A 17,214-nucleotide genomic window follows, 5' to 3' on the forward strand; every position below is an offset into this window, starting at 1 on the left:
TGGAACCACTACATAATGGTAAATAGCGGTTCCTAGGTATAATTAGTGGTTCTTAAGTATAATTAGTAGTTCCTAGGTATAATGAGCGCTTTTGAGTGTTTAAAACCCTATAATACAGTCATTCTCACAAGTATTAGACAATCTAAAATATAAACCACCATAACATCCGAGTGTTTAGAAAACTATTTAACCCATTATTCATAGATTCATTGCAACATTGACACCCAATGAAGCACTATTAGATTTATTGCTACTCTGGAACCACTATTTATACCTCGAAACTACTATTTATACCTTGGAACCACTACATAATTGTAAATAGTGGTTTCTAGGTATAATTAGTAGTTTTTAAGTATAATTAGTAGTTCCTAGGTATAGTGAGCACTTTTGAGTGTTTAAAACCCTATAAATACAGTCATTCTCACAAGTATTAGGCAATCTAAAATATGAACCACCATAACATCCGAGTGTTTAGAAAATTATTTAACCCATTGTTCATAAATTCATTGCAACATTGACACCCAATGAAGTACTATTAGATTGTGTGAAGCAATATTTATACTCTGGAACCACTATTTATACCTTGGAACCACTACATAATAATAATTATTGGTTCCTAGGTATAATGAGTACTTCTGAGTGTTTAAAACCATATAAATACAGTCATTCTCACAAGTATTAGGCCATATAAATTATGAACCACCATAACATCCGAGTGTTTAGAAAATTATTTAACCTATTGTTCATAAATTCATTACAACATTGACACCCAATGAAATATTATTAGATTGTGTGAAGCAATATTTCTACTCTGGAACCACTATTTATACCTTGGAACCACTATTTATAGCTTGGCACCACTACATAATGGTAAATAGTGGTTCCTAGGTATAATGAGTGCTTCTGAGTGTTTAAAACCCTGTAAATACAATCATTCTCACAAGTATTAGGCCATCTAAACTATGAACCACCATAACATCCAAGTGACAATACACCATACATCCAAATATTAGGCCATCTAAACAATACATCATAGCATGGTAAGGAACATGTTAAACCTATGCAAATGTATCACAATGAACCTACTTGAGAAGCTTAAGTTTGATAGCCAAAGAAAAATAAAGATCCAATAAAATCTGCATTTTAGGAGAGGGGAGTTTCACCTCTGCAGTGGAATTTCGTTTGGGTTTTTTACAAAGACAATGGAGTTTGATTTTGGCATGAGGAAGAAGGTAAAACGGTCAAAATGTTAGGTGAAATGCATTAGGATTTGCTGCTTACTTTGTTGGAGGGAAAACCAACACAAGGACATTTTTGTCTAAAAACATTCCTTGGGATGCTTTTCACCCATTTTTGTGAAATTAGCCAACTTAACCCTTTTTTGAGAATTTCAAATAAAAATCATATTTTTTTGAGAATTTTCCCTAAAGTTTATTCACAACCTTATAAATGTAAACTTTCATATTATTTTGCTAGCAAAACAAAAAAAATCGTCTATGATTGTTTCTTTTGACACAAAATGGGCGTATAACAAATTTTAGGTCCATTTTTCCACTTAATGTGTAAATTCTGCTTCATTTTGCTATATAATAGGAAAATTTGTGTTTTCCATCATTATTTAAAGCTGCCAAACATAAAATTATTAATAAGCTTACAAATGAAAATTTCTTTAGAATTATTAAGTTTTTCTATAGTGGTTAAATACCTTTTTAATGTAAATTTCGTGATAGTAATTAAACACCTTACATTTTTAAGTTTTGGGTCTAATTCTACTTTTAAATAATTTAACCATTATTGAAGACATAATTGTAGGGACCCGGGCAAAACTCACCCTTAAAAGTTGGCCGTTAAGAAGGCGCCCAACTAATTATAGGCCCTTCCATATCCATTCACTTCTCCAATGTGGGACATTTAGTATCATATGGACCTCCTCTCCCCACCCACGTGAAAGCAATGTGGGGCTTTACAAGATATTCCCTGAGGTTTTTACTCCATTCTTGAGGGTCATGGTTTGAAATTTCCACCAACACCGACATCGAAATGACCAAAATCCAAAATTACCAAAAGTACGAAATTTCTGTAATTTCAGCCCAAAAAATCAACATTTTGCCCATCTCTACCGAAATTCCAGGATTTTGACGGAAATTTCGGTTTCGGCTAGGTACAAAATTTCAAACCATGTCGAGGGTACACATGGGTTACCATTCCTAGGCTATGATACCAACATATGATACCACTTGTTAGGACCTGGGTAGAATTCACCCTTCTCTTAACAGCGAGACAGCGAGTTCTACCCGGGACCTACAAACAGTTAGTATTTGAGATTGAGTATGGTCTACATATTTATTGGTTTAATTTTTATTTTATGCAATAAGAATTTAAAATTGTGTTTATGTAATTGCACATTAAAATCACTTAAACCTTAAATCACTTTTACTTGCATGTGACTCTCTCTCTCTCTCTCTCATATATAACATTTTCTAACCATCCAAAGCTTCCTTTTCCCATCTCATTTTCCATTCTCGTCTTATTTTACTTTTCTTGTTTTTTCTGTCTCATGCACCACCTGCAGGATAATTCGCACCACTTTTTAACGTTGGAAGGGGTCGCGAATTTATCATCACTTATTTTTATAATATTTACTTTCATTTTCACCATATTTTGCTAGAGCAACCTTGGAAGTGGTGTTTATCAGGTGTTTATTTTCTTCTTCCAAAGTAATGGTTAAGCACATACATAGTTGTGAATTTATTCGCTCTCAATGTTAAGAACTATTTTGTTTGTTGTATAACCGGCAAATGTGTTAGAAGGTTCTTACAATATAGTATATGAAAAGAGTTTTACATGGTGCTGGCACAGTGTTTATTAATTTTGGTACCGCCCATGGATTATCCAAACCGTCCAATTGTTTGGGCACAACGTAAATAGGCCATGGCCCAAAAATCACTTCCATAGGATGACCCTAACCCTACTATCTAGAGGAACTGCACAATTGGGTTAGGATCAACCTATTTAAATGAGTTTTTGGTGCACCTATTTCATTGTGGCCCAACAAACGAGTCCGTTAGATGGGGAGATCAGAGCATTGAAAAACTTACATTCATAGGTCTAAAAAGGAAGTTTTCTATTTAATGAAATAAGAGCTTCCCAAAATCATGGCATTCATAGTGCCCTTTGAACAAATAAAAGGAAAATCTTACATTCGTAGTGTGGCTGGAATTATTAGGCCCTCAAATCAAATGCCCATAGTGTTTCACAGGGCCACTCCTAGTGGCTGGAATAGTTCAGGCCCTCAAATGTTTCATAGGAGCTTCCCAAAATCTTGACATTCATAGAGCCCACGCTTAGTTAGAACCCCTGTGTAGAAATGAGAAAGGACTTTACTATTTATTAAATGTGGAGAGATAAGAGCATCCAAAAATCTCTCAGGGCACACAGTCCTTTTCACCATAATTGTCAAAACTTTTTACTTTTGCTTGTAATTTTTTCCGGTAATTGTCATATAATTACATTTTGTTTTTATTTTTTTTCATAATTTTTAAACTTTATAACCATTTTTTCGTAATATTTCATTTAAAACTTTATTTTTTTTTGTAATAATTATTATTTTTAATTTTGCTATCAAACTTGGTGCAAAGATTGTGAACATGGAAAAGATGTGCACATGGAGCAAAGATTGCTAGCAAAAGTAATCATTACAAAAAAAAAAAAAAAAGTAAAATAGCAAAAGTTATAAAGTTTTAAATGTAATAAGAAATAGTTATAAGGTTTGAAAATTACGAAAAAAATACAAACAAAATGTATTACCATATGACTATTACGGATAAAACTACAAGCAAAAATAAAAATTACGACAATTACGGTGAAAAAGAATTTCCGTGAGAAATTCATCCCGCGAGAGTTACACGTCACTGACAACAGTCAAAATTCGCCCTATTTTTACCATGCGAAGATTTTACCAGGTTTAAGCCAGTATAGTACTGCTAACACAACAGGATGATATATGGCAAACCGTCCAATTGAAGCGCTACACAACACATAGGTTCATTGGGTCATTTTCATAGGATGATCCCAACCCTCCAGTCTGAGGCTAGGAGCATCCAATAGACTATACAGGCTTATACAATAGGGGAAGAGAAACAAAGAAGACACTACCTAAGAAAGGGCTATAACTAGATCAAAAATTTGGCAAGCCCATAACCTAAATTTAAACCTAATTTAAAGTCTACTAATCAGTTTGGCATTCACGTGATTGTCAAAAATGAAACCCATCCAGAAGTCATCTGTTAACCTCACTTCACAGTCGTCAAACAAAAAATGAACATGAAAAAGATTTAGATGAAGATGGTTTTGTTGAATCAAACACCTGGCAAAATCCAGGTGTAGATGGCATTACTCTAGGCTTAATAGGATAAGAATTAGAATAGAAATTCCAGCCCTTAAAAATTAGTTAAATAAATAAATTACAATGAGAAACAAATTACCAGTCATCTCAAGAAGATGAAATAGATGGATCAGATTTCTGGCTTGATCTCAGTAGAGATTCGAAAAAGCTCAGTATAATCAGTGTCGATCATGTGGGGAAAGAATTATCACTTCCATCACAAAACCCCAACTTAAGACAATAACATAGAGAATTAAAAAATACATCTAAATGGAAAATTTGCCAGGGGGGGAGACATAAAAATACAAGAATTGCCAACTGGGGGCAAACTTTCGAAAAAAATTTAGGACAAAATGGAGGTTATTAAGTCTGTAAACAGGATTACCAACCCTCTAAATGGGGTTATCAAACTCTCAGAAGGGTTGGCAATTGTCGTATTTTTATATCACCCATTGGCCATTTTTCCTATTCAAAAAGCACTGTACAGCTTATTCACCATACACCATAGTATGATATATAGCAAACCTTCCATTTGATGAGCCACACCACAAATAGGTTCATTTCCATAGGCCCAACCCTCCGATCTATAGAAGCTTACACCATAGAGGAAGATAACAAAGAAGACAATACCAAAGAAAGGGCTATAAGCTAGGTCAAAATTGTGCCAAACCCAGTACCTAAATTTACCTAAAAATGGAAACACTACAGAAAAGATTAGATGAAGATGTTTCTGATGAATAAAATACCTGGCCAAAAAAATATACCTAAAAAAGCTCAATCAGGTGGAGAATAATACATCCCAAAAATGTGAAGCTCCAAAATCATTAACGTTGTTCACCCTCACCTGCTATAACCAGAGACTAAGATTATCATGAATCTGTTAAAATTAATTAAATCAACATAGCAGCTATCAGAATAAACAAATGAAAACACTGAATAAAATACAATATACAATGTTGGCTTTCTGAATCCTTATCACTTTTCTTGGTATTGTCAACAGTAAAATCCGACTAGATAGCATTAATCTAGAGGAATTATAAGTAGATGGATCAGATTTCTGGCTTGATCTCCAAAGAGATTCTAAAAAGCTCAGTATAATCAGTGTCGATCAGGTGGGGAAAGAATCATCACCTCCATCTCAAAAACCCTAACATTCAGCAAATCAAATCGAGAATTAAAAAGAAATCCAAAAGACACATTTCCCAAATCGCAAAAACAAAAATTTGTTAAACAAGAACAAATACAAGATAATATTAGATGAAGGTGAGATTGATGGATCAGATTTCTGGCTTGATCTCAAAAGAGATACATAAAAAGCACAGTATAATCAGTGTCGATCAGGTGGGGAAAGGATCATCATCTCCATCACCAAACCCTATCATTAAAAAAAATCGAGTTGATTTGATTTGGTGGCTACAATCTTTCTAGCATTCTAGCCCTAATGCCAAACCTACCATCAAATCAGATCTCATAATGTCCCATACACTCAAAAAATAAACGCGGTTAAGAATCGGATAGCAGATCTATGGATATATATGTAATCAAAATAGATCAGAATTTCTCTGAATCTGCTGATCGAGGCATCAAAAGAAGATGATTCTAGGGTTTCAGAAACAGAGATTTTAGCTAATTTTAGCGTCGTCTCATACACAGCAATCACGGCAAAGTAAGAGAGCTGGTAATCAGTATTCGACGCAAAAATCGCGACACAAAAACCCTAAAAACCCTTTGAAAGAGAATAAGTTGCAAAAATGGAGGCACAAAAACCCTAAAAACCATTTGGAAAAGACTAAACCCTAAAAACCCTTTGGAAGAGAATAAACCCTAAAAACTAGAAAAAACCCTAGCGGGACGGATGGAGATGAAATGGAGAGGAGGTTTATTTATAGAGTAGGGAGAAACCCTAAGAAAAAATGAGTTGGAATTGACGGATGCGATTTGGACACGTTGACGGTTGATATCCGTTGTGATTACACAGGTTTTTTTTTTGGGCAATGCTTTTTTCACCCCCTCTGTAGGATTATGCGCCCCACTGTTAACGTGATTTGACGTCAAAAAGAGTTAAAGTCTGCCCACAATTCACGGGAAAGGGGGGGCGCATAATCCTACAGTGGGGGGGGGCGAAACAATCATCTCCGCTTTTCCTCTTTGTAAGAGTGTGGGCCGTATAGTCTAGTTGGTACTTACGGCCCAGCCCAGCCCAGCCCATGTTATTGAATGATCCAAATCATTCATTGGTTAGGCCCCACCTTAAATGTGTCATTTGGACAATTGATTTGGTGGGCCATCATGTGGTAGTCCATATGCTCTTGATTCCAAGAGAAACTCATCTTAAAAATTAATTAAACTAGCTTTTCTTGGTGGAACCCTAAAAGACATTAACATATCAAGGGCTCAGATGATCTGGTCCGTGGGACCAGCCGTACTTGCGGCCCTCCATCAACAAGCATCATGTACAAGCACAAAAAAAAAAAAAAAACATGTCTTCCTAACAGACCCACTTCTATAAATGGAAAAATAAATACATCCTAATTAGCAATGAGAAACTATATTTCCAATTCACTTCCCAACATCTGTACCCATTTCTTTGATCCTTTACTAGTGTTATTTTCAAGAAAAAAGTTGAGAAGTAGAGACATTTTTAAAGAAAAACAAACAAAAAGGAGGTGAAAATGTTGAGAAAAGGGGTGGAAATATCATTTCGCAGAAGCAACACACTAAATTGTGAAGGCTATATAGACTTCTGTAGTCCTACAACTACCATCCTTTTCTCTGAGTCCCTCTTTTGGCGGGTACCCTGAGCAGTTTGTAACGGTCAGAAAGCCAAAAGAAAGAAGAAAAGAATACCCATTTCACAAGAGCAACACCCACAAATCTATTCCCAGAATAAAAGAAGGCTTTTCAAGTTTGACTCCTTAAAAAAATATTTGAACTCCCTTTTTTCCATGGAAACTCATGAAGTTTAGAACAAATTGCTCATTGCCATGTGAGCAAGCAAACCCAACAAGGAATCTCCAATCTGTGATGAATTCCTTTCTTGATTTCAATTTTTCTTTCCTTCACTTTATGCAATATGCTTTCTCCTCTGATCAGCCTTTCTCAGACCCATTAAGATTTCTTTGATTCCAATACACTTACATTGTCAAGAGAGAAAGCAATGAACATAATAGATATTCCAACAAATGTATCAAACTTTTCCTATAAATTGCCACCTTGAATGATAGAAAAACCAAATCATTGTCTCTAGAACAAAATTCAGAAGCCTTTTCTCAGTTTAAATTTTTTGGGTTTTGGATTTTTTGTCCGATGGCTTCTTCATCGAGCTTCAAAAGATCCGACAGCATTGCCGAAGGCATGCCCGAAGCTTTGAAGCAGAGTCGATACCACATGAAGAAATGTTTCTCAAGGTATCCTCTAAATTTTTTTTATATAATCTGCCTCTGCTAATCTCAGCTATTGATGTTCTTCAACTGTGATTTCCCATTGAAAGCTCTGATTTTTCGCATGGAAAAACAGATACGTTGGAAAAGGAAAAAGGTTGATGAAAACTGTACAGCTAATGGAAGAATTGGAGAAAGCCATTGATGACAAGGTCGAAAGAGCCAGGGTCTTGGAGGGCTTTCTTGGATACATCATATGTTCAACTCAGGTTCTCTCATCTTTTTCTTTTTTTTTCGTATCATGACTTTGTGGTTATGGGTATTTTTAGGATTCTTGATGTCTAGTTATATTGGCACTACAATGTTTTAATAATTGCACAAAGTAGGTCTTGACTTTTCTACTTTAATTGGCTTCTGAGAGCTTTTTGGGAACTGTCATATCCTTTGAGATCTGTTTAAAACAGAGAAGACAAGATGAGTTAGTGAAATTATTAAAACACGGGTAGTGACAATATCAGTAGCCTTTTTTAACTATGCAGTTCTATTCAAATTTGGCGAACTTTTATTTGGAAAATGCAGGAGGCTGCCGTCGTCCCTCCGAACATCGCATTTGCAGTAAGACCTAGTCCCGGAATTTGGGAATTTGTTAAGGTGAATGCTGAGGATCTAGCAGTAGATGGAATTACTGCATCAGAGTTCTTAAAGTTCAAAGAAACCATATTTGATGAGAAATGGTGTGTCATTATCAACCAATCAAATAGAATAAAATGGGATTATCCTTTCCCCAAACCATTGATTCTATTTCATTCTACAGGGCAAATGATGAAAATGCTTTGGAAGTCGATTTTGGAGCTTTAGATTTTTCTACGCCATACATGATCCTACCTTCATCGATTGGGAATGGCGTCCAATTTGTTGCAAAATTCTTATCTTCAAAACTCAGAGAAGATTCAGATAGCATGAAGCCTTTGTTGGACTATTTACAAGCTCGGAATCACCAAGGAGAAGTAAGAAGCAATCAACCATAAGGAAATGATAATAATTAATACCACCCTAAAGTGTTATGATTAACTGGTTTTTGTATCTTTTTATTGTAAATATGCAGACTTTTATGATTAATGATAGCCTCAACAGCACTGCAAAGCTTCAAACTGCACTGCTTCTGGCTGAAGTGTTTGTCTCTACACTTCCTAAAGACACACCATTCCATAAGTTTAGTGCAAGGTAGTTTCATTTTTTTTTTTTCAATGGATTTCCAATTTACACATTAGAGAAACAGAATCAGAGGCCTCAAATCATGGCTTTTTTTTGTTTGGTGTCTCTCAATTTTCAGATTTCAAGAATGGGGTTTCGAGAAAGGATGGGGTGATACCGCTGAACGTGTTAGAGACACAATAAATTCACTTTCTGAGGTTCTTCAAGCCCCAGATCCATTGAATATGGAAAAGTTCTTTAGTAGAGTTCCAACTGTCTTCAACATCGTTATTTTCTCTCCCCACGGCTATTTCGGCCAAGCAGATGTTCTTGGTTTACCAGATACAGGTGGCCAGGTACAAAATCCAATCCGCTCTTTAATGTTAATAGACTGATAGACTTGCTGAAAACTCCCCCTAAATATATGTTTTAAAGTGAATGATATTCCATTTTAAACCTTCGACTTTAAAACTTAACACCCAATTTCTCTCCCCTATGTCATCAACAAAAAGAATGCGTGAGAGATTTTAAAAAATCTCATGGGGATAAAGAAGTTTAAGCTCCCCCTAAGTCAAGGAAATTTTACACCTATAACTCCCCCTTTCTTATTTTATCATGCCTGAGTAATTTTTGCTATTTTAAACAGGTAGTTTATATTCTGGATCAAGTATGCGCGTTGGAAGAGGAAATGCTCCTCAGAATTAAGCAGCAAGGTTTGACTGTCAAGCCTCAAATTCTTGTGGTGAGTAATAATGATCAGCAGAACATATTTAAAATCCATGAAAGACATCTAAATTCTAACATTAAACAATTTCTTCTACACAATACAGATTACAAGACTTATACCAGATGCCAAGGGGACTACATGCAACCAAGAACTAGAATCGATTAAGAACACCAAGCACTCACATATACTTCGAGTACCATTCAAGACAGAAAATGGAGTCCTACGCCAGTGGATTTCTCGCTTTGATATCTATCCATACCTCGAGAGGTTTGCTCAGGCATGTCATCCCACGAATCTCCTCTTCTCAAACTACCGTTCCTTGTTTTTCTTTTTCTATTTTGTAACTGTCTTCCACTAATTTCAGGATGCCACTGAGAAAATCCTTGACCACTTGGAAGGGAAACCAGACTTGATCATCGGGAATTACACTGATGGAAACATGGTAGCATCTCTAGTGGCGAACAAACTTGGGGTAACACAGGTGTGATGTTCATAATCAATTTTTTTGCTCCTAATTTCTGTACAATCTTAGGGGGCGTTTGGATATGCGGATTTTAGAATCTTGGATGGCAGACAAAGGAAGAAGGAGACCGTCCCCTCGTTTTCTGATTTCTCACCCCTCTTTTCATAGAGCGGGAGAGTAGAAGATCGTCCTAAATTCAGGTTTTAGAAATCTCAAGACGGGGGAGAGATTTCTAAAAAATGGATTTCTTACTTAAAATCCAGGATAATGGATTGTAAAATCCAGAATTTTACACCACTTTCAAACTAAAACCTGGATTCTAAAATCCATGTATCCAAACATGCCCTTATTGTTCATCATAATCCCTGAAATTTGTATGTTTGTTTAGACCCAATCAACTAAGAAAGCTAACTAAACCTCATGTAATTCACTTATCAAGAGCTTCAGTCCTACTTACCCATATGAAATTTGCATCAAAATAGAGGTTCCATATTAGCAAAGTCAACATACCAAAGCCAATCTTTACAGGAACCAAAATAGTTTCCTATTCTTTTTTCATTTTTCTGTTTATCCAACTGTAACTGATCTGATGTGGTCTTAATCTAGGGAACAATAGCACATGCTCTTGAGAAGACAAAGTATGATGATTCAGACATCAAATGGAAGGAATTAGACTCAAGATATCATTTCTCTTGCCAATTCACTGCCGATCTAATCGCCATGAACAATACTGATTTTGTCATCACTAGCACATTCCAGGAAATCGCTGGAAGGTTAGAGAATAAACTCCATTTTATATACTTAGAAAGTAGATCATTTTTTATAATGGATGGAATTCATGATAATTGAATTTGAGTATTTTCATACACAGCAAGGATAGGCCCGGGCAATACGAAAGCCATAGTGAATTTACACTTCCAGGCCTATACCGAGTCGTCTCGGGCATCAATGTCTTTAGTCCAAAGTTCAACATAGCTTCCCCTGGCGCCGATCAATCCGTCTATTTTCCATACACACAGAAACAAAAGAGATTGACGGCCTTTCAACCCGCTATTGAAGAGCTACTATACAACAAAGAGGATAACAGCGAACATATGTAAGCAACTTAATTTCAATAAAAAGGACACATTGCCAACTGTAATACCATGCTAATATTTTGTGCAACTAGTGTATTACATGTATGAAACTTGTTATTTGCCTACGAATTCAACTTTGAAATCATATTCTATGTCACGAATATCTCCGATATTTTCAAAATATAACTCGTTATTTGCCTATGAACTCAACTTGCAAATCATATTCTATGTCACGAATATCCCCGATATTTTCAAAATATCACGTTTTTATCGCAATATTTTGATAAAACGACAAAATCCCGAAATAATCCTGGGATTTTAAAAATATAGCAATATTTTCATTTTTATCCTAGAATATCGCAATAATCCCATGATATTATCCCAATATTTTTATTATTTTTGTTTATATTTTTGCTTAAATTTATATATTCATAAAAAATTAAATAATTTTATTTTTATCGGTTTTTTCCCAATATAAACCCGGAAAAAATAAAAAAATAATAATATATGCCGAGATTTTCCCTTGCTGGGAAATTCCCGGGAACGATATTTGCGACATAGATCATAAGTACATGAAAATACTAAAACTGACACTTCATAGGCAGACTAACATATATACATAAATTTTGGTTCTGTCCAAAGTTCTAACATATGAATTCAATCGTGTTTTGGGTACAGTGGGTTTCTTGAAGACAGGAAGAAACCCATAATCTTCTCAATGGCGCGACTTGATGTAGTCAAGAACATATCCGGATTAACAGAGTGGTATGGAAAGAATAAGAGGCTGCGGAATTTGGTTAATCTTGTAGTAGTTGCTGGCTTCTTTGATGCCACCAAATCAAAAGATAGAGAAGAGATGAGTGAGATAAGAAAGATGCATTCTTTGATTGAAAAATACCAATTGAAGGGTCAAATAAGATGGATAGCAGCTCAGACCGATAGAAATCGGAATAGTGAGCTTTACCGATGTATTGCTGATTCAAAGGGAGCTTTCGTGCAGGTTCGAATTTGATCAATTATTGTTTTTATTTTATTGGATGAGAAAGTAAAAAGTAATTTTTTCATTGTTTATTACTAAATTATCTTTTGTTGGTAAAAGCCTGCCTTGTATGAAGCATTTGGTCTCACTGTCATTGAGGCGATGAATTGTGGACTACCTACTTTTGCAACCAATCAAGGAGGGCCCGCTGAGATCATTGTGGATGGAGTTTCTGGGTTTCACATTGACCCCACCAATGGGGATGAGTCGAGCAACAAAATGGCCGATTTCTTTGAGAAATGCAAGCAAGACAGTGTATATTGGAACAAATTCTCCTCAGCCGGTCTTCAGCGCATCAATGAATGGTAATCCAACAACTGTCAATCTATATTTACAGTGTTAGAAAACACCATCCAAGGGCTCCAAGAATTCTGTTGATGTTTCAAACCATCATTCCTTAAATAAGTTGATTTTATTTTTACTGTCCACATTAGTCGTAATTGAAAAGTCTTTAATAAAAAATCTTTCATTTGTACCTGTGCAATGTAGCCTTTTTCCGCATTTGAGGTCTCTGATTAGTAATATAGTATGTGGAAATTACAGTTCTCTTTAATGGACATGTTTTACAGCTACACATGGAAGATCTATGCAAACAAGGTGTTGAATATGGGATCAATATATAGTTTCTGGAGGCAACTAAACAAAGAAGAGAAACAAGCCAAACAAAGATATCTTCAAATGTTCTACAATCTCGAGTTCAAAAACCTGGTGAGGAATTGCTTGTCTGTGTATGCTTTAAAATTAGGAAAATAGAAACAAAGGAAGGAAAGGAAAAAAAAATAAAAAAATATATATATATATCGATATATTAGAATTATTAATATCTTGCTGTCTGTTATGGAACTTTGCTGCAGGTAAAAACTGTGCCAAAGGCAGTTATTGAAACCCAACAAACTGAGTCAAAGCCAGTAGTGCAACCTCAGCCAACACAAAGGCATGTTATCTAACTCACACTTCTAATACACTACACAGAGTAATAATTAAACTTATGTGCTTAACAAGGAAAGTAGTTTTATTATCTCGAAGTGCTTTCTTTTTTAATTTTTTTCCTAACAAACAATCTTCTCCTTTTGCTGTGGAAACAGGCGCACACAATCAGGAATACGGAGGTGAGTAAAAAATTCTGATTTCTTTAATACTGGATTTTTCTTTTTTGGTAGGCAATACTGGAAGTTCCCACTAAAGAGGTGATTGGGTGATTACTGATTACATATTTGGATAATTTAACTTACTTTTAGGATTATAGGTTAACTCCTGAAACCCATCAATGGTCTCAGGATGATGACCGAATGCTTTGGATCAAGAACACCTTCTTCCAACGCATGAAGGATTGGAAATGGAGCAGTGCACGTTCGCTCTGGACGACATGCGTGGTGATTCTTATTTCATTCTTTTTCTTACGTTTAATTGAGTTTGTAATGAGTATTAACAACAAAACAAAATAAGGGAATGTTGTGTGCTGGTGACTGAGACCAGATTCTTCAAATAATGGATGGAGTTGTTGTGTGATGGTTTTCAATTGAATGTATAGCAAAAGAAAAATGACAATGAGAAGCCTTCATTTCATTTCTCTTTCCTCTCTCTTCTCAATTTGGTAGGATATTTGTGAAAGGATAAAAAACTTTATTAAAAAAGAAAGACCGAGGTGGTCAAAGGTGGTACAACAGAAGCAGAGAGAGAGAGAGAGAGAGAGAGAACATCACTCTCAGGAGAGACAAAAGGGAGTAACTGTGTAATCCTAAGGAGGAAGAAAATCAAAGAGCTCCAATCACTGCCTATCAACTCCATCCTGAGCAAGTCTGACAGCTTCACTATTAGCTTACCTCCATATGTGATTGAAGCGTGCCTTATGAACCTCAATACGTTCTTGAATTTCTTCGATGGCATCAACGAATCTCCAAGGACAAAGGGTTTTGTTGTTCTTCGATGGCATCAGCGAGTCTCCTTTGACTGTGATAAGGATCTAGCTAATGACGAGCTTTGACACCAAAACAAACCATACAATGGCATCCCAAAAATCCTGGCACTCTTTGGATGCCACTAAAGTTATTTGCATGTAATCTTATATGCGTTTTGAAGTTAAATATGATTATTTACAAATAATGGATTTAATGGTCTTGAGTCTTGACAGAGTGAACAGATTCCAAAGAGGCCTTAATGTTCCATATGTAGATAAGAACAAACCTAAAATGATATTAATCACAAATAAGGACCTATTTGGGTGCAATCCAAATAGACCCTTCCATGGCCTGGCCATCGCTAGCGAAATATGAAACATCAAAGAGAATCACGAGCAATAAAAAGTGGTTAAATATGACTGGGGCCCAAATTGAATAAATTAAGGAGTCTTAGAAAAATGGAAGAAAAACATATTTTTTCTTTATTTCTTTATTTTTTATTTTATTTTTTTACCTCCAAATATTATTTTTTTAACAACTAAAAGATAAACTTCACCAAAATGGAAGAAAAACATATATGAGAAAAACATATCTGAGAAAAACATATATGTCCATTTTTAACCTCCAAAAATCGAAGGGTTAGGATGATCCTATGGAGCTGATTTTTTGGGCACACCCTATCTATGAAAGGGCCTATCAAATGAATGCTTTGGGTCATCCAAAACAATGTGGGCCCACATGATTTTTTAAGCTCTTGCTCAAATAACTTATCTGAGGTATCGCGCAGAAAACGTTTCCCCATATATATATATATATATATATAGAGAGAGAGAGAGAGAAGTGTTGGTGCGCTTAAGTGGTTATAACGCCTCCCATTGGTTATAACCACTTAAGCGCACCAACATATTCCTCATATATATAAAGAGGAAATGGTTTGTGTGCAACTGCACAGATAAGCTATCTGTGCATGGCTGCACAAACCATAGTGGGGGCCACATTTTTTGGGGGATCCAAAGCATTCATTTGGAAGACCATTCCATGGATAGAGTGTGTACCAAAAATCAGCCCTATAAGATCATCCTAACCCTGCCATTTGTGGAGGGGAAAATGGACAGACATTGTTTCTGCCCATTTTTTCCCTCCACAAATGGCAGGGTTAGGATGATCCTAAAGGGCTGATTTTTGGTACACACCTTATCCATGGAAGGGCCTTCCAAATGAATGCTTTGGATCCCCGCAAAAATGTGCCCCACCCCATGGTTTGTGCAGCCATGCACAGATAGCTTATATGTGCAGCTGCACACAAACCATTTCCTCATATATATATATATATATATATATATATATATATATATATATATATATGAGGAAAAGGATTGTACGCTCGACCGTACCTAAAGTTAGGTACGGTAGAGTGCCAAATCACATGGGTCCCACATTTTTTGTGAGCATCTAAACTATTCATTTGCAAGGCCCCATCATAGATAGGGTGCATACCAAAAATCAGCTCCATAGGATGATCCTAACCCATCCATTTGTGGAGGCCAAAATGGACAGACAGTGTTTGTCCACAAATCAGCCCATTTTGGCCTCCAGTTTTGGATGGGTTAGGATGATTCAATGGTGCTGATTTTTGGTATGCACCCTATCTATGATGGGGCCTTGCAAATGAATGGTTTAGATGCCCACCAAAAATGGGGGACCCATGTGATTTGGCACTCTACCGTACCTAACTTTAGGTACGGTCGAGCGTACAATCTTATTCCTCTATATATATATATATATATATATATATATATATATGAGTTCGGTGAAGCTACACATAGGTGTAGCTAACTTAGCTACACCGACGGCTTAAAATACAGTGGGCCCACATTATTTGGGTGATCCAAACCATTCATTTGATAGGCCCTCACATTGATAGGGTGTGCCCAAAAAATCAGCTCCATAGGATCATCCCAACCGTTCAAACTGTGAAGGCAAAAATTGATAGATTTGTGAAGGTTTTTACACGTCCAATTTTGCCTCCACAAATCCTAGGGTTGGAATGATCCTATGGAGCTGATTTTTTGGGCACACCCTCTCTATGTGAGGGCCCATCAAATGAATGGTTTGCATCACCCAAACAATGTGGGGCCCACTGTATTTTAAGCCGTTGGTGTAGCTAAGTTAGCTACACGTATGTGTAGCTACACTTTTCTCTCTCTCTCTCTCTCTCTCTCTCTCTCTCTCTCTCTCTATATATATATATATATATATATATATATATATATATATATATATATATATAGGGGAAAGTGATTGTGAGCGGCCCCTCATATAAGCTTATATGAGATGACCGCTAAAAACATGGCGGGCCCACATTTTTGGGGTGATCCGAGCCGGTCATTTGATAGGCCTTGACGTAGATAAGGGGTGCCCAAAAAATCAGCTCCATAGAATCATCCCAACCCTTCGTACTGTGGAGGTGAAAGAGGGGGAAAATGGACGGGTAAGTGGGCAAATTTATACCCGCCCATTTTCCCCCTCTTTCACCTCCACAGTACGAAGGGTTGGGATGATTCTATGGAGCTGATTTTTTGGGCACCCCTTATCTACGTCAGGGCCTATCAAATGACCGGCTCGGATCACCCCAAAAATGTGGGCCCGCCATGTTTTTAGCAGTCACCTCATATAAGCTTATATGAGGGGCCGCTCATATATATATATATATATATATATATATATATATATATATATGAGGAAAGTGTTTGTGAGCTTAAGCTCACCAAACTTATGGTGAGCTTAAGAGCCCCAATCACATGGGTCCCACATTTTCTATGGTGATCCAAACCATTCATTTGCAAGGCCCTATCATAGATAGGGTGTGTACCAAAAATCAGCTCCATAGGATCATCCTAACCCCTCCATTTGTGGAGGACAAAAATGGGCAGATTTGTGGACAAATAATGTCTGTCCATTTTGATCTCCACAAATGGATGGGTTAGGATGATCCTATGGAGCTGATTTTTGGTACACACCCCATCTATGTAAGGGCCTTTCAAATGAATGCT

At 36.3% G+C, this 17,214-nt stretch overlaps 1 protein-coding gene and 3 non-coding genes across 7 annotated transcripts; 1 reads left to right on the forward strand and 3 right to left on the reverse strand.

The window, feature by feature from the left end:
* Positions 1 to 4,509: 4,509 nt before the first annotated feature.
* LOC143855254 (small nucleolar RNA Z103) lies at positions 4,510 to 4,602 on the reverse strand. The gene has a single exon (XR_013237755.1). It is a non-coding gene; the product is annotated as a small nucleolar RNA Z103 (small nucleolar RNA).
* Positions 4,603 to 5,428: 826 nt separating this feature from the next.
* LOC143855253 (small nucleolar RNA Z103) lies at positions 5,429 to 5,521 on the reverse strand. The gene has a single exon (XR_013237754.1). It is a non-coding gene; the product is annotated as a small nucleolar RNA Z103 (small nucleolar RNA).
* Positions 5,522 to 5,656: 135 nt separating this feature from the next.
* Positions 5,657 to 5,750, reverse strand: LOC143855252 (small nucleolar RNA Z103). The gene has a single exon (XR_013237753.1). It is a non-coding gene; the product is annotated as a small nucleolar RNA Z103 (small nucleolar RNA).
* Positions 5,751 to 7,311: 1,561 nt separating this feature from the next.
* On the forward strand, positions 7,312 to 13,833 carry LOC143854124 (sucrose synthase 7-like). 4 transcript variants are annotated; one of them, XM_077363925.1, is made up of 17 exons: positions 7,312 to 7,791; positions 7,901 to 8,033; positions 8,344 to 8,498; positions 8,579 to 8,771; positions 8,870 to 8,988; positions 9,098 to 9,314; positions 9,605 to 9,700; positions 9,789 to 9,962; positions 10,050 to 10,166; positions 10,755 to 10,921; positions 11,020 to 11,244; positions 11,903 to 12,224; positions 12,324 to 12,568; positions 12,833 to 12,971; positions 13,118 to 13,197; positions 13,349 to 13,372; positions 13,510 to 13,833. In XM_077363925.1, the coding sequence occupies exons 1-17, from the start codon at positions 7,691 to 7,693 to the stop codon at positions 13,706 to 13,708; spliced, it is 2,706 nt and encodes a 901-aa protein (XP_077220040.1). In that variant the 5' UTR covers positions 7,312 to 7,690; the 3' UTR covers positions 13,709 to 13,833. The 4 variants fall into 4 exon arrangements, 3 of the variants coding, with proteins under 3 accessions (XP_077220040.1, XP_077220041.1, XP_077220042.1); XR_013237380.1 differs by having other exon boundaries at positions 7,314 to 7,791; positions 13,349 to 13,450; positions 13,541 to 13,567; XM_077363926.1 differs by having other exon boundaries at positions 7,314 to 7,791; positions 13,541 to 13,833.
* Positions 13,834 to 17,214: the final 3,381 nt, after the last annotated feature.

This window comes from Tasmannia lanceolata, unplaced genomic scaffold (assembly GCF_043159265.1).
Source record: "Tasmannia lanceolata isolate RefF3 unplaced genomic scaffold, GAP_Taslan_0.1 ptg000020l, whole genome shotgun sequence".
Lineage (NCBI taxonomy): Eukaryota > Viridiplantae > Streptophyta > Magnoliopsida > Canellales > Winteraceae > Tasmannia > Tasmannia lanceolata.